We start from the raw sequence: 20,644 nt of genomic DNA, 5'->3' as shown, positions 1-20,644 counted from the left end.
ATTTATTTGAAAACAATATTAACAATATGTTAAAGCTTGTTGTGATGGTATATGTACACAGAAGAATAAAAGGAGGAAAACAAGCCATACATAACTGACTGTGCAACATCAACTCGCTGAACTGACAAACAGAAAGCTTTACGTCCCCCCAAAGTAAGACACTTCAATAATTAATCTGTTACAAAATACCTGTTTTTACTCAAAAAACACACACCATATAAAAATATATAAAAATATATTACAACATATAAAATAAACAACTATATTTTTCTAAACATTTTTGTATATCTTATATTACAATATCTTCCATGTATTTTCTGCAGAGTATCAGCAGAGATGGCTGTTTATACCAGGTGTCATTTTCCGTCTCTTCTCCTCACCTGGTTGAATATAAAGGCATTGACGATGTCACCTCTTCAGGGAACACATATTATACATACACTCACAACACACACATAACACACATCCATAAGGCCTAGAACCTCATCAGAACAGACACTTTTGGGGAGATTCCGGCTAGAGAGAGAGAGAGAGAGAGAGACACAAAGCAAAAGTCATAAAGAAGGGGAAAATAATAAAGTGCAGTCTCCACAACCAGAGCACAGTTTTACAGGATGAAGAGAGAAAGAAGATTAGAGTCAGTACAGTTTTCATCTACCATTCACAACCCAATCAATAAACACAAAGAAAAAAACATCTGTATGTCTGCAAAACAATCAAACCTTTAACTCAAAAAAACATTTGAGACTAAAATAGTTCATGAAAACACCACAAATGGGTATTAAATGAAGGGCCAAGCAGCTAATTTTTATTCAAAGGACTATGCACACTCTAAAATTGGCAATCACAATGGCATCTGGCTTAAGTTGCAACCTTTGGATTTATTTGTCCTACTCATTTAGAAATTAAATGTTTGCAGATGTTTACTACCCTACGGAAACAACCAGATTAAACTTCTTTTGGAACATGGAAGTCATTTTATAGCTCCTCCAAAAACTAGCTTGACCGCCATAAACTGGTAACCGGTTTGTTGCTAGTCTTTGTTGCTTGGACCAGCTAATGTCCACCTAGTAACCAGCTTAGATAAGCTATTGTATTCTAAAACACATCTACCATATTGAGATGGATTCTTAGGTAGACTAACCTAAAATTTAGAGTTATATTTGAGACAAAGTGTAGTTTCTCTTATGTCTAGAGACATAAAGAGCATTTGTGAGAGCCAAAGATAATCTCAGAGCAGCAGAAGGTGATGAACAGGAGGCACTGATGCAGAACAACCAGGTGTGTCATACTCTGAAACACAGTATCTGAAAGACAAATACACCAAACATCTTCCTCGTCTTCTCTAGTGCGACTCTAGGGAGGCAGAACAAAATGCTGAGAATAACCAGTTATGTTATCTACAAACCTTTGAAAACATTTAGAAATGGTTCAGATGGGCAGGCTGGGGACATAAATGAGCTCTTGAGAATGGAAAATTTGATATTATGTAAAAAAAATAATCTCTGGAGTGCTTCTTTTGAGTGTAGTTTGATCAGAAACATCGGATTTGATCTAAAGATTAACAAGCTAGACATCTGTGCAAAGATGTCACACCTGAGAGAGTCGGGAGTTTCACACTTTCTATACATGACTGAAGGAATGTCGAGGAACTTTTTATACAAAAATACTTTGTTGTCAACCAAACAACACATTGGCTTTCTTGCTAATACAAGAAAACATACCTGACTAAAAACAGAAATCTCTTCGATAAGAATAAATTACACATTCTTGTTTTTTCCGATTTGCATTGCACAACATGCAGAAGGGCACATGATTTTAGACTGTCTTAAACAGAATTTTCTTAGTTTAAAAAAAATAAATAATCAGAACCAGTCTTTAAATGTGCAATGCGTGACAGGACAGCAGAAAGTGCAGCTTGAAGTCCCAGCTAGAAAAAAAAATGTAAATGATTTTCCAATAGTCAGATTTTTTTCTTATTTGTGTGTCTTTGAGTGTTCACAACTTGCGTGTCTACATCAACTCCCCAAAAATAATAATAAAAAATTGTAATGGAAAAAAAAAAAAAAGAAAATGAAAAGTGTTTTGTTTACTAATATTTGCATTGTATTTGTGAAACACTTTGCCCAAGTGACAGGCAGATGAGAACATTTCCATTTCTGCAGCCCTGACATTATGATTGTCTTCAATCATTCAACCTGTCATTATTTTATATCTTCATTTTTGCAGTTTAACTGCTGCAGCACTTGCGCCCACCACCATAAAACAATCACAAAGTCCCTCTTCTAACAAAGCAAAAATTAGACAGAGCCTGTGTAATACTGAAACTAAATATAAAAAGCACATCTGTTGTGCTCATACTGACATCAAATCAATGTAGATTTACTGTATGGACATGAGGACCACATTCATGGCTGAAAACTCAAAGAACTGTTTGATCAGGGAAGCCAACGTGCTTGTCCTGAGCAGCTATGTTTACCTAAACCTAAATATGGAATAAAAGTACTGAAATATGATGATCCGGATCCCAATATGTGGAGAAACTATATGTACAGTACAGTGGATAGAAAAACAAAGAGTAACAGCGATTGAGTTGAACTCAGCAGTAGGAAAGTTTGCGCTAGTGCGAACTTTTAAAGTGTTCTTAAATATTTGAAATATACATTGTGATTCAAGTTTCTTAACGTGGGGGCGATCCTGCTCTGCACATGATAACAGGAAGCCATTTTTTTTTTTATATATATATTTTGCTGAATTATGCCCAGCTCCTCCCATCAGCACACACACATAAAATATTATGCATGAAAAATAGTTCATGACCATGTAATTTTCTTTTTGTTGGGATGATTTCTCTTTTAGTTAGTATTTTAGTATCCATTTGAGGACAGAACACACGCAGCAGAGTTTACGCTCTGTCAAGGCATTACTTGATTCATTGATTTTTTTTCTTATTTGTGTATGTTTGTGTTTAAACATCCAGATAACTGTAACATTACAGTACCAAAAACCCTCCATGGCTTTATGTCCTTTACGTATCGATCAAAGTGCCTGCTTGACTGCTCTGTGACCTCTGTCTCCATGAATAACAGATGGATCACGCCCCAGCCGGCTCCTCCTATGTATCCCAACATCCAGTACAGTCCAGGCCAGGCAGAGTCCTTGGGCCTTGTGGTGTTATCACCATCATTTGCTGTCATGGAAACTTTGAGGGACTTTAGCTTTCTCGATTTTGGTTTGGCTCGCTTGCGAGCCTTCCCCTGAGCCGAGAGAGTCCCTTCCCATCATGCCTTTCTGAGCTAAATGCTCACCGTGCTTTCCCGGCAACCTCTTGGCTTTTCCCTGGTGGTGGGGCTACCGTGGGAGCATGTTTCTGTAGTCCGACAGGCTTCCGGACTGTGAGTGATGATGCTGCTGATGTTGTTGTGGCTGTACGTATCCCACAGTACTTTGCTGCGGAATGCTTGGGGTGTGGAATAAGGCCTGAGTGGGAGCACTGTGAATCAGACCCTGAGGCTGCATCTTCAAGAGAGAAAAAGATACTTGGTTCCAGAATGTTTTTGAGGCATAATAAGGAGTCCTTCATATGAATCAGACAACATGATTCAAGACAATATGATTCAGATGATGACTAAAAAGAACTATAAATCTGAATAACAAGGAATCAAAGTTGTGTTTGTTTACCTGAAAGAACTGCTGAGGTTGTTGTAGTGGTAAGCTGTGTGGGGCAGCCGACGGGTGAGGCGTGTAGGTGGGCGTGGCTTGATGGGTGATGAAACTATTATGGGGGATCATGATTGGTGAGGTAAAGACGGGGGAAGGGACAAGCACAGCGTTGCAATTCACCTGCTGCACAGGGAAGGAAGGAGCCATCATCTGCTGGTCCAGAGGATATCTGTAACACACAAACATTGTTGGTGAATTTTGTATAGTGTGCTAGCATACTACTCATACGATTTCTGACACAAATAGTAAAAGTAGTATGCTCTTCCAAATTTAGCCTACCATTCGGGTCTATGACTTTGCGTTCATTTTGAATGGTACCCATCATGCTCACAAACACTCACTTGGTTTGTTGAATAGTTGAGCTGCATTGGGAAGCCTGGCCGCCCCCATTGCTGTCTGGTACAAGCATCTGCATTGGTTGGTTTAGTAGCATCCTACCAATTCAAAAACAATCTGCATGATCTTACTGATCAAATCAGGGAACATGTATGTTACAATTACACATTCTGTAATATTACCGAAAAATTAAGCCAAACAGGAAGCTCCCTCGCTCTGCCAATCAGAAAATGCCTCTCATTCTGTTGTCCCCAGTAGAGTCATGACTAAATTAGATTGTTACTACTAGTATAATGGATCTACTGTAACAGCCAAATAATGGTTAATTTTTGCTAAAATGGTTCAAATATCATTATACACTTCTGTTCCAATCAGAGATTTCGTATTAGCCTCTAAATAGTTTTCTTCAGATTTCTAGAATATATCTAATTTGAGCCATTTGAATTTAGAGGGTTTTACAGTTGGTATATTATAAAAAGACAAGCAGCAACACAAATGATCGGCACAGAAATTCTGTCTGATTTTTTTTGGGATTTGTCTGTCCAGACCAGGAGTAGGCAAGTTCGGTCCTAGAGAGCCGCTGTCCTGCAGAGTTTAGCTCCAACCCTGGAAAAACCCTGACCTGCCTGAAGCCTTAGTAATCCTGAAGACATTGGTTAGCTTGTTCAGGTGTGTTTGATAAGGGTTGGAGCTAAACTCTGCAGGACAGCGGTTATCTAGGACTGAACCTGTTTACCCCTGGTCCAGACCAACGCATAAAAATATGGGAGACAGGCTGAATGAAAGTGCAAATTCACTCTCTAGCTGTAGTTGGTGCTTCAAGTTAAGGTTAATTCAGGTTAAGTCGGGATTCAAGGAATACTGTTTTGGACTCTTTTCAGCTGAGAATAATATCTCAACAGCTGTTTATAAGCACTATTTATTCATATCACACATTTAAGCTATGGTTTAAAAAAATAAATAAATCAGAGTGTACTGTACACAACATTCTCTGGACTCACGGCATCCCGGATACCAATATTATAACTCATAAAAGATGAATCATTGTCTGGGTTTGGATCATGATTTTTCAGGAATATTGAACCAAAATTACACACTAAATATTTGTCTTGGTGTGAACAGGCCTTTACAATGTTCTTCTCCCACAGTAAACTGAGTTTTTCTGTCTGTTAAGGTGTGTTGTTACCGTAGCTGTCCGTCCTGGCTGTAGTCTGTGTGTGTGTGTCTTTGGCAGTTTGTGTCGAGCTGGGTTCGGTGTCCGTGGTTGGGTGAGAACATCATTGGGTTGCTATAGAAGGGTGTTGTGAGACTGGTGTGTGTTTGCATTGGAACACTGATGGTCTGCATGTGTCCAGTCTGAACCAATCTCTGCTGCCCCTAAACACACACAAACAAGACATCCATAACTGACAACGAGACATCCATAATAGTGAGTAATATGTATATGTGTGTGTTGTGTGTAATGTGATGTAATGTGTGTACCTGAGCGGATGAGCTACTGGGCTGTTCTCTGAGCAGTGTGTGTGATGAATGTGAAACACAGTGTTGAGGTTGGGGGTGGGTGCTGTGTTGGGACGGCCTGCCTGGACCCTGCTGCTGCAGACCAGAATTGGCAAACTCTCCCTGAATCGGCTGCTGGAGTAACATCTGCAAACACAGAGATCCAAACACACTGTTTAGAACCAGACAGTTTAGTTCTAAAAATAAAGTCAGACTCCAAAACAAACTTCCTCTCTGAATGCAATAGCCTTTTTTTTCCACAGAAAAGAAATATTGTATAATTACACTACAGTTCAAAAATTTGGGATAAGTAAGATTTTTGTTTAAATATTTTTATTTAGCAAATGACACACTAAATTGATCAAAAGTGACAGCAATGTAATTTATAACACAACAAAAAAAAAATATATCAAATAAATACAAAACAAATAACTCATCAACAACAAAAAATATAACAAAATTTACCTCAGTATTAACACAAAAGTTTTCAACATTGATACTTATAACAAATGTTTCTTGAGCACTAAATTAGCATATTAAAATTGATTAGAAAAGCATATGATTTCTGAAGGAGTATGTGACACTGAAGACCAGAGTAATGGCTTCTGAAATTTCAGCTTTTTGCCAATAATAATGTTAAATATATTAAAATAAAATTAACAACGGTTATTTTAAACTGTAATGATATTTTACAATATAACTGTTTCTACTGTGTTTTTGATTAAAAAAATGCAGCCTATGTGAGCTTCTTTCAAAAACAATAAAATAAATCATACACCGATGTATATATTTCTTCCTCTTTTTATATCACATTTTCTATGTTTGATGTATTCAATCTGACACAAATTTGCACAAATAAAGATAATACTGCATGTTTATGAATATGTGCAAGTACCTGTATGTTAGCGAGTTGTAGTTTCTCTTTAATGTCGTGCAGCTCTTGTTGTTGTGTTTTGATGTCGGCCTGTAGGACGCGTGTCCGCTCCTCTAGCTGCTCTTTCAGCTGATGCATGACGCCTAACTGAGGCTGCTGGAATCCATAAAGAGACTGTGTCTGCAACCCACATGCACACAGAACATTGAGAACACACACTCAAATATACAAAAGGAGTCAAGAGCAACCACACATAGCCCTTTCCTACCTTTTGGAAACTGTGAACTTCTCTCAAAACTGAGCCGAATGAAGACGTGACTGACTACATCATTCCATAACATTTTGAAAAGCTATTTTAGAAAACAGTTTGGTTCAGAGTTTTTAAAGCCACTGCAAGCTGCAATGGGCAGACGTTAAAATAAATACAATTTATAGAAATCGACTGACAGTACATACACAAACTTCAGATAATTTTATATTAGAGGCACAAGGAAAATAAAGTGGCCGCATTTTTTAATGTATGTTGAGGACACCATTACTGCCCTGGCCTCTGATATTAGCAGTCCTTGAATAAAGAGAGCAACTGGGGGAGACTGACCATAGTGGAATGCTGACTGCAGGAGGGGGAGAGTGACGTGGGTTCAGAGGAGCTCTGCCTCTGAATCAGGGCCTAAAACAGAGAGACAAAACATTCAGATACACACACACAGACTGATAATACTAACACACACACACACACACACACACACACTACCGTACAAAGGTTTGTGGTCTGTACAATTTTGTTGTTGTTGAAAGAAATTGATTATTTTATTCAGCAAGGAAGCATTAAATTGATCTAATGTAAAGTAAAGATTTTGATTTTGTTACTAAAGATCTCTATGTCAAATAAATGCTGAAATCCTGAAAAAAATCATCAGAGTTTCCACCAAAATATTAAGCAGCACGTGATATTGAAGACTGCACTTATGAAGGATAAAGATGAAAATGATAATGAGCATGTTTGTACCTTTGATCCACTATGTGGCATTCTGCTGGTACTCTTCTCAGGACCAATGGAAACAGACTGCCGTGACGACGTGCACGCTTCTGTGTACCTCACAGATGAGTTCGCTATGGACACAGACACACGCAGTGATCAGACATACACATGATCACCTGATGCTCTATTGCACTTCACAAGTGCAGAGTGTTAGCCGAGGTATGTGTTTGTACTCACACGCAGAGTCAGATAGTGCTGTGTGTGATGATTTTTTAGAGCTTTGTGACGACACTGATCGAGCGCTGCTGATTCTTTCCTGTGTAGCATCCAAAGGAGGACACATATCCAAGAACACTTCCTGCCCCTACACACACAAAACACATTAAAGAGATAGTTCACCCAAAAATGAACATTTGCTGAAAATGTACTCATCCTCAGGCCATCCTAGATGTAGATGAGTTTGTTTCTTCATCAGAAAAGATTTGGGGAAGTTTAGCATTACATCAGTTACTCACTAGTGGCTCTTTAGCAGTGAATGGGTGCCGTCAGAATGAGAGTCCAAACAGGTGGTAAAAATATCACAATGATCCACACGACTCCAGACGATCAATTAATGTCTTGTGAAATGAAAAGTTGAGTGTTTGTAAGAAAGAAATCTATCATTAAGGCATTTTAACTTTAAACCGTCCCTTCTGGCAAAAATATTAGTCCATAATAATAATACATCAAAAGCGATATATTTTTTCAGAACGGTTTTAAACTGTTTTTGGTTGTAAACTGTGCTTGATCTGTGCATATTTCTCACCTGATTCAGACAAGATTAAAGGAGAAGCAATTTTATAGACAGAAGTTAAAAACATCTTGATGGCTTTGTTTATTACAAACATACAGTTTTGTTTCGCAAGTAGATGTGATGTAATGGAGTAATGGAGTTGTGTGGATCACTTGTGGATTACTGTGATATTTTTATAAGCTGTTTTGGATCTGATGGCACCCATTCAATACAGAGCATCCATTGGTGAGCAAGTGATGTATTGCTAAATTTCTTTATTGGATCTACATCTTAGATAAACTATTCCTTTAACATGAAAAACTATTCAGTAAATAAATAGGAATGCAAACAGTAAAGCATTATGTGTGTTTCCTGGGCACGTGTAGCACCTTGATTGAAGATGTTGCCATATCAGATGAGCTTTCCTCCAATCCAAACTCTCTCCTTCTCTCTGCTCGGACTTCAGCATAGCTTTAGACAGAGAAAAACATATGTTTTTTTTACTTTTCAAATTCTTTCAACTATGTGTGTGAATTTTGAAGTCCAAACTATTTGTAGTAACACAAACTAACCACTAGATGGAAACAGAAGCTTAAAAACAACAGATAAACTATTAATTGAGCTGACTAGTTCAAGCATGTTAACTACTTTTGAAGTAGTTATGAACAGGCATTTGCACACAGATATCTGTAAGTTAAAAATATTATTAATCGTAAAATATTTTAAAGTGTTTGAATGTGTTTGTGTGAGCATTTTTTCAAGTATTTTTGTTTATATGCATATTAATGAGCGTATGTACTTACCAGTGTGTGTGGCATGCATGTTCTTTCCATATACATGTATAAATGATGCTTGTGTGTGTTTTACCTGACCACACTGTGTGTGCAGACGATAAACTCTGGTTTGGAGTTCCACTGGTGGTATGTGATGTAATAGTGTGTCTGCAGCCAGATCCACTGCTGCCCTTTAGTCAGAAACCGATAGTAACAGGATTTTCCTTTCCCACACTGCATCACTGCAAGCACACAAACACACAAGATCAGTAGTCTCTAAAAATGATTTGAAAGCTTCTTACAGGCTCTTTCATCTTTCGTGGTAGGGGCATTTTCAGCTCCTCTGTGATTCACACAAACAGAACAAAATTTCCAAGACAGTACACTGACCTAGTTTAAAAAGAGAAAGAGAGTGTGAGAGAGATAACACTCACATTGTTTATGACACTGAGCAATCAGCTCCAGGTCGTCCACATGGTAGTAATCATAACCCGAGGTCCCCAAAACCTCAAACGGTAGGTACCCAATGATAGGAGAGGCCCTGCGAACACACACACAAACACATGTTCAGTACACTTCATACAATCCACTTCTATTGGGCTGCTACCAGCACACGCACAATTCCAAGCATTGGCCCATTTTACTAAACAAGAACTCAATCTGTAACAACCATTTAACTGGCTGTGCACTTTCTCTCGAGACTAAAGGAATGAATCATGAGGGCTCAGATGAACCTGCAGACACTCATCACCATAGGAACCGTTGAGTTAAGCAAGATGGGTATCCATAGCCTGCCTTAGTCATGTATGCGTCTGCGTGTGTAAATAGAGAGGCATGTAAGCCTAACAGTGTAGTGGCAAAAATATTTTTTTTAAGGAGTCTCTAATGGTCCCCAAGCCTGCAATTATTTGATCCAAAATACAGTACAACAGTAATATTGTGAAATATTATGTCGGTTTAAAATACGTTTTCTATTATAATATATTCTAAAATGTAATTTATTCCTGTGATGCAAAACTGAATTTTAAGCAGCCATTACTCCAGTCTTCAGTATTACATGATCTTTCAGAAATCATCCTAACACACTTTTTCGCTGCTCAATATTAGGTGCTTCTTATCATTATCAATGTTGAAAACTGCTGTGCAGCTTAATAGTTTTGTGGAAACCATAACTCTTTGATGAATAAAGTTCAAAAGCAGCACTTAGCTAAAAAAAATATATATAACATTATAAATCTTAATTGTGACTTATTGTGAATTGAATGCATTCTTGCTGTATAGAAAACTTTAGAATGGTGTGTGTGGGTGGGTGTAAATACAGTATATATGTATATAAAAAATATATATAAATAAATTAATATATATATATATATATATATATATATATATATATATATATATATATATATATATATATATATATATATATATATATATATATATATATACAGTATATACATTTGTGTTTGTGTTAAATACAAATGTTAAATATTAAAGGGTTAGTTATCCCAAAAATGAAAATTAGCCCATAAATTACTCACCCTCAAGTCATCCTAACGCATCGACTCGCTTTTTTTTTTATGGATGGGCGCTTTTTAGTTCACTTCTTTAGGACTGATGCATGCAACACCCACTGAGTGACATTAAACAGCTTGAAAGATCAAAGACAATTTTTTATATAACTCCGACTGGATTAGTCTGAAAGACGAAAGTCATATAGACCTAGGATGACTTGAGGGTGAGTAATTTATGGGCTAATTTTCATTTTTGGGTGAACTAACCCTTTAATGGCTTAATGTTCAGAGAGAGTAAACTATCTTTACGTTTTATCGGTTGAGTGTCTCAAATCAGTATTTGTTCTCAACTGGCTTGACACAGCAATACTGGTTCAACCAACTGCATGAGTTTGGGGATGGGACTATCTGTTTGACTGACCACTGGAATACACAGGGAGTGTTTGGGAAACCTGTTTGAAAACCACAATATTTTCAGTGACGTATAAATTACACACATCCACTTTAAAAGAGAGAGTCTGACAAGACAGCTCAAATGTCCAATTATAGCTCTGTAGGGAACAGGAACATCCAGTACTCTCTCTCTCTCACTCACTCACACACACACACACACACACACACACACACACACACACACACACACACACACACACACAGTTATGTAACTCTCTGGGGGTCACAAACGCCTCCTGAGTAAACAATCTCTATGCTGAAATTTATGAATGATCACAGCAGAATGAAAGCATCAAATTAAAATACGAGTGTGAGAACGGATTCAAGCACATGCACATCTGATAAGATCCCGATGACAAGTCTGAATTAGCAGGTGTAAGTGGGTCAGTGACTGATGAATGTATCAAACAACTGACATAATCAGAAAGTCATGATTCAAATGGACCAAAATGGGTGTATCATAAAAGACCACGCAGAACCACAACAACATCAGAGTCGTCGTTTGCATGTTAAAGCGGCATTTGACTCACCTGTGATCTAAGAAGAGAAATTTCCATTCCAGACTGTGTCTTGATGTGAATTCATCACACACATCCTCCACGTTGCACAGATCCTTCAACACACACACACACACACACACACTGAGTCTGTCCTTCCTTTGATGTAAGGATGAATGAAAGCAGTATTTGCACAATATTGATTTTGTGCTCAATTGTTTAAGTGCATGTAAATCAGTGTTTTTGTGTGCTTGTGGGGGTAGTTCCACTGTTACCTTCAGGAACTGAGGGGTCGCAAGTCTCACTGTGGCTATGAGACAGATCTGCTCCTCTAGTGAGGACTGCAGTGTGCGTGGGAATGCCAGCTCATAACCATTACATGAGGACAGAGGCACTGCGACACACAGAAAACATGTTCCATCTTAAAAAAATCTCGCAAGGACCAGATTTTAGAAATCAAGTATGAATCTTGGCACAACGTATATTTTACATATATTCCACACTATTCTAGTGGAAGGGTGGCACTGAATGAATTTAAAATGTATTTTTTTCTTTCTATGTTTATACTAAATCACTATTTTGATTTATTATTATCTTTATATGTTTATCTGCACAATCTAAGAAGCTGAAGTTGTATTCTTTTTTATATAACTGTGTATATAACAAATACAAATCTTGAAATAAATAAAATAAAAAATAAATGAAAATACAAAGATGTTTTTATTATATTTTAATGTAAGAAAAATATACAAAAAATAAAAATGTCTGTAAAAATATTTCTATATTTAAAAATAAAAATAATAATGAAAAAAATTATATATATATATAACAACAACAACAAAAAACTTAGCACAGTTTTGGCCGTGGCTTGAATTTTTCCATGTCTATTTCAGTTTCAAGATTCTTCTCGTTTTCACATTCCCTATTAGTGAAGATGTAACCTCACAATGACATTCTACATGCAAATAAAGAAATGGACCAATGATTCCAACACAGGCAAATGCCTCCTCCTAGTTAAATCGCTTCCTCAACCAAATGCACAGAAAGAAAAACAAATGCATTTTCATTCCAAATGCTTGTTATCATAGCTAAAGTTTACTTCTAGAATCAAGTAATATAAAAATGTAACTATCCATCAATTATTAGTGTCTCTGTGTTGCACAAGTGATAAAAGTGACAAATAAAAACCCACCATTATTATGAAACTTGAAATCTCCAACAAATTTGACATATTCGTATGTGGGTGGTTCTTTCGGGTCAATGTTCCCTCTTGCTACATGACAACAGAACTCAACGTGCGTCTCATCTGAAAGAAAGAAAAGAAAGAGAGTGCACAGGCAGAGGAAAGAAACTGTTAGCAGCTGATATAACAGCAATTCAGTTTGTCAGACAAACACACAAGGTTAAGGCTAATGTTCTATTATGGCTGTGGCCCCTGTGTGACTTTGATGATTATCCTAAAATACAATACAATGACCTGACTGACCGTACAACAGTCTATATGTGTGTGTATGTGTGTGTGTGTGTGTGTGTGTGTGTGTTTGTGAACAAGCAAGTGTAACCAGTGAAACAGAGGTGGTTCTGGTGATTAATAAGATGAATAAGTCAACAGTAACCGCATCTCTTAGTACTGGTGAGTGTTTATGTGTGTTTTAGGGATTGGGGTCAGGGTAGGAGATGTATGTGGGATTATCATGTATGTGGGAGTGTTGTAACAGATAATCTGTGTTACACTGCACACACAGGAGCCTCTATAATTAGCCTTGAGTGTAATCATAGAGCACCCTACAGCCACTACAGACAGCACACACTCACAGCACATTGCATACAGCTGTGTGTGTGTGTGCATGTGTATGTGCTAAACTGTGTGCTGATCTGTGCATTCATGTATACTATATTTATACTTACTGCTGTTGAGTAGGTCCAAAGCAGAAGGCTCCGTCAAGAGCATGTGTGATGACAGAAGTTTATACACCTCTCCGTGCTCTCGTTCTGGCAGGAAGTTCAAAATGTTCTGGTCCACCATATCTGACTGAGACACAGCAGTATCCATGACAACGTCACTCCTTACTCACTTCCATTAGTGCTACACAATGCACAACATTTCCCATAATACTAAGCACTTATGTTCTACATAATTTCACAAGAAACCTAATTTTGAACAATATATTTTCACAAAACATTTTAAAAAATCATTTTAAATAGAAACATTATTATTATTAATAGCAGTAGTAGCAGCAGAATTAGCAGTATTTATGGTTCGTTAAAATTTACACCATCAAAATAAACCACCTTGTGGCAGTGTTGTTACTGTTTCCTAAAACTATATATATTAAAAATATTTTTTCTGTACTGGACCCTTTTCACATTTCCGAGTTTCTCAGAAGTGGAAGTAGTCATAGTTGGGTAACTTCTATAGAGGTGAACCGGAGACTACATCAATTATATATTTTTTGTGTTTCCATTTGTACAAATAGCACTTTCAAAAAGAGGAAAAAACAGAGAGAGACTGATAACGGCAATCAGAAGAGTGAACAATGTCAAATTTACAGTCACCCCCACAGATGCTGCATTATAAATGAACATAAGTTATATATTTTTTTATTTTATTAAGAAATGTGAAAATGTTAAGGGGGTCCAATGTTTTGAAGTTTTTAATAAAAATTGAAAATGTTAAGGGGCAAATTGAATGACTAAAATAAATAAGTTAAAGTGCTGAAATTGTTAAAACTAAAACTGAGGTAAAATAAAATATATATATTATATATATATATTATATATATATATATATATATATATATATATATATATATATATATATATATACATATACACACACACACACACACACATATATCACACATCAAATAATATTTAAAACTAATAACAATTACTACATCTGAAACTAAAATGAAAATTGAAAATATAAAAATAAAAGCTAATTCAAAATATTAATAAATACTATAATAGCACATAAACAATACTAAAACTGACTTGTGGACAGAACTAGCTTTCTGCTGTTATAGGGACTGAGTACCAATCCAAGCACCATCTCAAGAAAATCATAAGTATAAGCAAAATCTGAGTATTTCCATAATAGCTACACATGACCTTCAGAGCCACCTGAGTTCAGCTTGCTCTGTTCCTCAATAACAAGGGTCTGCTAAGCCCTCCTCTCTGCTTAATAAGGCCAGAGTTTGATAGTTTGATGACAGCATGTGAATGATTTTGACGCATTTGCAGCATTAAGAAGAGAGGTACGTTGATTCAGATTTATGAAATAGTTTTTTTCTGTAGTAAGTGAAACCACTTAACTGCCAATAACATTCCACTTCAGTTGGGGGTATATTTTTCTTACAATTTCAGAAAAATTTTCCATGAGGCACAGCACTTGACATTTCATGATTTTCAGATACTGTACAAATACAAATGAAGGCCTAAAAAATTTGAAGCATTTACTAAGGACTGTTGTCAACAGCCTACAGAAAACCTGCTGTGTGGGGGCTGCCTTGTCTAGGTTTAGAAAAACATGACAATTATATTACTAATAACAGTTTGTCAGACTAGTCATAATAAAACACAGCATTCTCAGAGGTAATGAGCTCATTTGATGAAAAGTAAAGCACCAAATCAAGTTCTCTTGGATGCATTGAACTGGAGTTTTTTGTATTGGAATTGCATGCTTTACTTACCGGCAGATGACCAATGAGAGACGAGACACTGTCAGATACATATATGATATTCCCATCTGTAGTAAGAGCTATTAGGAAACCATCCAATGCCTGTCAAAACACAAAGAATGTTGTTTTGAATCAGCAGAAATTCTCATAATATACTGATGACAATGTTACTTTTGTTATTTAAGAAAAAGTTCATCTAACAATAAAAATCCTGTCAGAATTGAATCATCAGTGAATGACTGAACTGAACTTTGAATATTTGGTCTTGTCCTCACACAATGTAATAACTGGTTATTCAATTTGATTTAATTTCATGCGTGAGAAAATGTATTCATTTACAATTTCTTTCATCAAAGCTGGAAAGCTGGTTATTAAAACCTTGGTAGCTGCAGAGTGTTGTCTATTAGGCTCTTGAGGTTGCACAATTTTGTCATTGTTTTCTTTATGTAACGAGAAATAAATGAAGGATTCCCCATCCCACAACATCTTCCCACGTTGCTGCTTTTACATGCCTCTTATTGAATCTGTACCTTGGAAAATATAAGCCTGGGAACTGAGAAGAGCCAGAGGTTGTTTTTGAAAGGAAGTGTTCATGTGTGAACGTTTCCTTAATGCTGGAAATTCTGGGGATAATTCAAAAATGCCCCATAAAAAGCTTAAATTCTGTTTTTAAGGCTATAGGAATGCGGTGTGCAGGTCAGGCTGACTTTCTATATTAACATCCTGTATTTCTGCTACATGATTAAAGTTAAACTTATATGAGTTTCCTTTCTTTGTAATGTGTGTTTCTTTTTAAGTAGGCTCCACCTTTATGCCTGAAGCAGTGTTATAAGGCATTTCATAGCCTCGCAAAATACAGGATGTGTTGACAACACGGTACTTAAGAAATACAGCTGAAGTGTGGAGTATTCCCACAGGCCAATAGAAAAACTGAAGGTTGATGAAGCAGATATGACGGTTACAAGATTCCTTTACCTCCAGCATTAACTGGGTGAATTCTTCGTTGCTGAGGAAAGAAGGCTTCCAGTCCTGTCGGACCTCACAAGATTCTGTTTGCGCAGTGATCTCTGGAAAACATCAAACAGCAGGAAAATGTTGTGAGAACTTGATTGTGGAATTCTGAGAAAGGAACTGCGTGGACTAATAGGTTTAGATGCAATGGGTAAAAATGGAAAGAAATTTTAATCAGACAGTAAGGAAGTCTGAGATTGGAAGTTGGAAACAGCACTGGGATTGTTTATAAGAGCAGTGAAATCTGCTGCCAGTAAATGTTCTGCTGATGGGCTGACAGCTGTGCCCTGGATTCAGACAGGAAATGGAACAGGGCCCATCACAGAGCAGCTCCTGGCACACAAAGGTGTTAGTAGTGATATTCCCAGGATCTTGCAGAAGTTTGCAAATGCAAAAATAAATAAAAAATGATTCTGTTCTAAGCAGGGTCCAAAATATGTGTAAACCCTGGCATTAGCGAGTAAATAAAACTGAGTCAAGGTTTAAGTCAATTGTGGCAGTGATAATACAAACCTTGCTGATGTGAGGTGGCTGATTCAAATCAAATCAAATCGTCTACCAAACAAAACATTTGCAACTCGCTTTTCTTCTAATTAGGTTTACCTCTCTGGAGAATTACGTTTATCTGAATACTTAAAGGTTTTTTCCCTCTCTAGAACTGCATGCGACCACACATATGCACTCTCAGAAAAAAAGCTACAAAAGCTGTCACTGGGGCGGTACCTTTTCAAAAGGTACACTTTTGTACACTTTAGGTACTTATATGTACCTTTAAGGTACAGTACCAATATGGACTCTTTAGGTACGAAGATGTGCCTTTTGAAAAGGTACCACCTCAGTGACAACTTTTGTATCTTTTTTTCTGAAAGTGTGCAGAATATTCCTTGCATAAGCAAATATGAGGAACAAAATCATGATTCATGACTTTGTACCAGGTGCAGTTTCACTGAGAGATGATGTTTTGCTTATGTCATGTATGATGTAGCAAGTGACATGAAAACCTGTGGTTTTGATGAGAAATATGCAAAAAACAGCCAAATAATTTAATTTTGATTTTCATAAACATAATGCAAATAGAAGTCCTGGATGATAATATTTATCATACATTTACAATATAATGTAATATTTGATTTTATTAAAAATATTAAATGGCAGATAACGTAAAAAAACAAAAACATTTGAACCCTGGTTTAAGCACAAAGCTTGGTATCATTCTGTTTTTTGAAAAAAAAAAATTTTTTTTTTAAATATCCATAATAAATAATATATTAGCACAAAAAAAATGAGAGTGAAACTTTAGGTTGGGAGAAGAAATTGGACAGGTGTTAGACGCCAACATAAATGTCCATCAAAACTAAAAAATTTTCTTCCATCTGGTTCTTCCCAGGTGATGTTTCTCCTTACCTTTCTGTTTCTGCAGGAAGTCAATGGTCCTCTGCAGGATGGTGGATTTGTCCATCTTGCGGGGGTGACCTTGACCCTGCAGCATTGTACACAGCTCTTTAATGAGAACATTGAACTGGTCTCTTCTCTTCTTCTCTGATTTATTACGGGACGCCCTGCAGAGAAAGAGAGATGGACAAAAATCATGCATTTAAAATAAAAAAGTACATACAGTATGTTGACTACACACGAACATATAAAATGGATTAAAACAGCTTTTAATTACATAGTTTTACTGATAATTTTGCCTTGAAATGACATCTTCAAAAAGAAACGTTTGAATGTAATGATAGTGTTTGTGTATAATTTTTTAATGAGAATCCCAGATAACTGTAATGAATTACAAACACGTCAATTACACACAGCCTTATCTTCAACAATTTTACTAATTTTAGTTCAATTACAATTGAGGATAATGATTACAGCTAATGGTTTATAAAGTGTCTGTCTCAATCAGCTCCTGAGCTCGTGAACCAGTATATCGTGTACACGAATTCAGTCACTGGTAAGTTCCCTGGCTCACTGCACATTGGGACAGTGATTACTCAAATTCCGGTGACATGACTACGTACAATGTCAACGGAAAACATTGTTGAACGTCACCGCTGTAATTAATCAACAACAGGCAGGACCAATCTCTTTTTGATATTATTTTTTATTTTCTTCAAACACATTCTCATCTTTTACATGTTCTTACTACATTTCAGCTGAATATTAATTATAAATGTTAACTATATGTGACCATTACCTGTTAGCGATGTGTGTTTATGCTGAAATATACTAAAAAACGGTTTGTCTTTTCAAATCTTCTATCGCATATCATTATATTTATCGAGTTGGCTCGTGTGGTTTATTTTTCGTACTTCAGAAATGTGAATTTCCGGTAAGGATGCACTGTGAGCACCGACGCTCCCTAGTTTTTGTGGTGCATTATGGGATTTTTCAGGGAGCGAACGTTCCAGTGAACTGGAAGTATTTTGCGATTGAGACGACTCCCTGATCAGTGCCCTGACTACTGAACTAGGGAGCTGATTGAGATGCACCCAAAGTCTCCAAATGAAAGATTACTCTCAGGTATAAATGCTCTCTTATTTCAAACATTCCTGACACTTGGGAAACATTACTTAATGACTAAAATTGCAAACACCTGTGCTGGTAATAGTCATTCTGTGGCGCACAATGTCATGCAAACTGACAAAACCGTTTTTTTGGGGGGTTGGAACTCATGTTACAGAAAACAATTTTTCCCTTTTTTAATAATAATAATAATAATAATAATAAAAATAATTTTTTTAGTTTTGTAGTTGTATTGGCAGTTATAGCAAGAAGTACCAAAATGAATACATTTTTTATATATTCCTCCCAAAAATTCCTTTCAACCCTTTCCATTATCTTCAATGTTCATTACTCTCCTTCTTTCTCTCTCTCAGCCCTAGACACTTTTTCTCAAGGAAAATCTATTGTATTGAGTGAAAGTGTGAAAAGCTTTTAGAGGTGTGATTGCTTAATCATCTGTGGACACAATTACAGTTCACAGGTTTACAGTCTAATGTGGGATTTTATTATTCAACATATTGGACAATAATGTGTACTACAACTATAAAAAGCTAAACACACAGACCTTTTTGCTCTGTCCTTCTCATCTTCATCCATTAAATCATCCACACAGCTGCCTGTGCTGAGAGGAAATCACAGAAAATTGTTTTTCTATTTAAAATAAATTTTTGACATTATTCAAATCTCACAAAATATATAAAAAAGCAAACGAATTATAAACGGACAACAACAAACATATTGTGATGTAGACTCACTCCCATTCCCTCCGGGTGGACGGACAAAGGCCTCCAAACTCCGAAAGGTTGTCCATGCTCACTCCTTCTCCCATTCAGGCCGTCTAGAAAGGCTGGCGTGTCCCATTCGTGTCTTCTACACTTGAAACACCCTCAGAATTCAAATAGACACCACATGCTAACCACCCAATGCTAGTGGTTAGCCACTACTCACAAATCTCTGATAGCCAGCCACTGGTGTTACCCCACTGATGATTGGCAGCCAAGAGATGCTGCAGTTATGTTCTTATGAGTAGTCAGTCCTTAAATACTTTAGGTAATGATGGAAACAGCAGAACCTGGAAAACAAAAAGGGTGTTTTAGTTGCCAGTTTTTTGCTGTATTTATGATTGTTTTTAGCCATGATTAATTTATTCTGTAACTGAAAGTGTCTGACAATGTTAAGTAGTACTGGACTGGTCATGTGATCTCTACTTAAAAAGATTTCTATAGACTAGAGCCTCTCTCTCTCTACTCTCCATCGCTCTCTCTCTCTCCTCTCGCATTTCTATAGAGACTAGAGCTTCTCTCTCTCTCTCTCTCTCTCTCTCTCTCTCTCTCTTCAGCTCTCTCTCTCTCTCTCTCTCTCTCTCTCTCTCTCTCTCTCTCTCTCTATATATATATATATATATATATATATACACTTCACATGGATTTTAGAGACCTGTGTGCAGGTTACATGGATAAAGAATACACATTGTTCATTTACATACAGTATACTACTGACACTGAAACAAAATAAAGCTGGTTAAAAACTTTTAATGTTTCTTAATGCCTCACAAATCACAAAGTTTTATTTAACAATGAAAGCATCATACAAGCAAAGCATTTGTTAATTGCCTTTTCGTGAAGCGGTAAACTGTTTTGTACATGTGCTCCTGTAGCTCAAGTGGTAGAGCATTGCGTTGCCAAGCGCAAGGTTGAGGGTTCGATTCCCTGGGAACACATGATAGGTAAAAATTGATAGCCTGAATGCACTGTAAGTCGCTTTGGATAAAAGCGTCTGCTAAATGCATAAATTTAATTTAATTTTTTTTAATTTACATAATCAACAAAAAGTTTCAAATCAGTGATTTTTTTTTTTTTTACTGTATTTTTATATATTCAGTTGCTCACAAGCCTGGAAAAATGGAAAAAGACCACCAACATTAATTAAATATTCTCTCACTTTTCTCTCTCCCTCTCTGTCACATGAATAAAACATTGGCACCTCTCCAGATATATATTACAGTTCACCAAAGCCAGCAGAGATACCAC

At 36.6% G+C, this 20,644-nt stretch overlaps 1 protein-coding gene across 2 annotated transcripts in view; it reads right to left on the bottom strand.

The window, feature by feature from the left end:
- Positions 1 to 781: 781 nt before the first annotated feature.
- The window catches only part of LOC109061899 (neuronal PAS domain-containing protein 2-like), a 54,706-nt gene continuing 34,843 nt past the window's right edge, over positions 782 to 20,644 (bottom strand). For both annotated transcript variants that reach the window (XM_042754025.1, XM_042754023.1), the window contains exons 2-22: positions 19,370 to 19,686; positions 19,180 to 19,236; positions 17,520 to 17,674; positions 16,080 to 16,171; positions 15,117 to 15,206; positions 13,333 to 13,456; positions 12,617 to 12,730; positions 11,700 to 11,818; positions 11,458 to 11,540; positions 9,395 to 9,501; positions 9,055 to 9,202; positions 8,577 to 8,658; positions 7,653 to 7,779; positions 7,443 to 7,546; positions 7,032 to 7,103; positions 6,455 to 6,613; positions 5,542 to 5,706; positions 5,246 to 5,436; positions 4,065 to 4,157; positions 3,682 to 3,892; positions 782 to 3,519 (exon numbers count right to left, since the gene is read on the bottom strand). In XM_042754025.1, the coding sequence (XP_042609959.1) occupies positions 3,352 to 3,519; positions 3,682 to 3,892; positions 4,065 to 4,157; positions 5,246 to 5,436; positions 5,542 to 5,706; positions 6,455 to 6,613; positions 7,032 to 7,103; positions 7,443 to 7,546; positions 7,653 to 7,779; positions 8,577 to 8,658; positions 9,055 to 9,202; positions 9,395 to 9,501; positions 11,458 to 11,540; positions 11,700 to 11,818; positions 12,617 to 12,730; positions 13,333 to 13,456; positions 15,117 to 15,206; positions 16,080 to 16,171; positions 17,520 to 17,674; positions 19,180 to 19,236; positions 19,370 to 19,443 (2,535 nt within the window). In that variant the 5' untranslated portion in view covers positions 19,444 to 19,686 and the 3' untranslated portion in view covers positions 782 to 3,351. The remainder of the gene's footprint in view (positions 3,520 to 3,681; positions 3,893 to 4,064; positions 4,158 to 5,245; positions 5,437 to 5,541; positions 5,707 to 6,454; positions 6,614 to 7,031; positions 7,104 to 7,442; positions 7,547 to 7,652; positions 7,780 to 8,576; positions 8,659 to 9,054; positions 9,203 to 9,394; positions 9,502 to 11,457; positions 11,541 to 11,699; positions 11,819 to 12,616; positions 12,731 to 13,332; positions 13,457 to 15,116; positions 15,207 to 16,079; positions 16,172 to 17,519; positions 17,675 to 19,179; positions 19,237 to 19,369; positions 19,687 to 20,644) is intronic.

Source organism: Cyprinus carpio, chromosome A5, assembly GCF_018340385.1.
Source record: "Cyprinus carpio isolate SPL01 chromosome A5, ASM1834038v1, whole genome shotgun sequence".
Taxonomy (NCBI): domain Eukaryota; kingdom Metazoa; phylum Chordata; class Actinopteri; order Cypriniformes; family Cyprinidae; genus Cyprinus; species Cyprinus carpio.
Note: the sequence above shows the minus strand (reverse complement) of the source record. Positions and strands in the feature narration are given on the sequence as shown.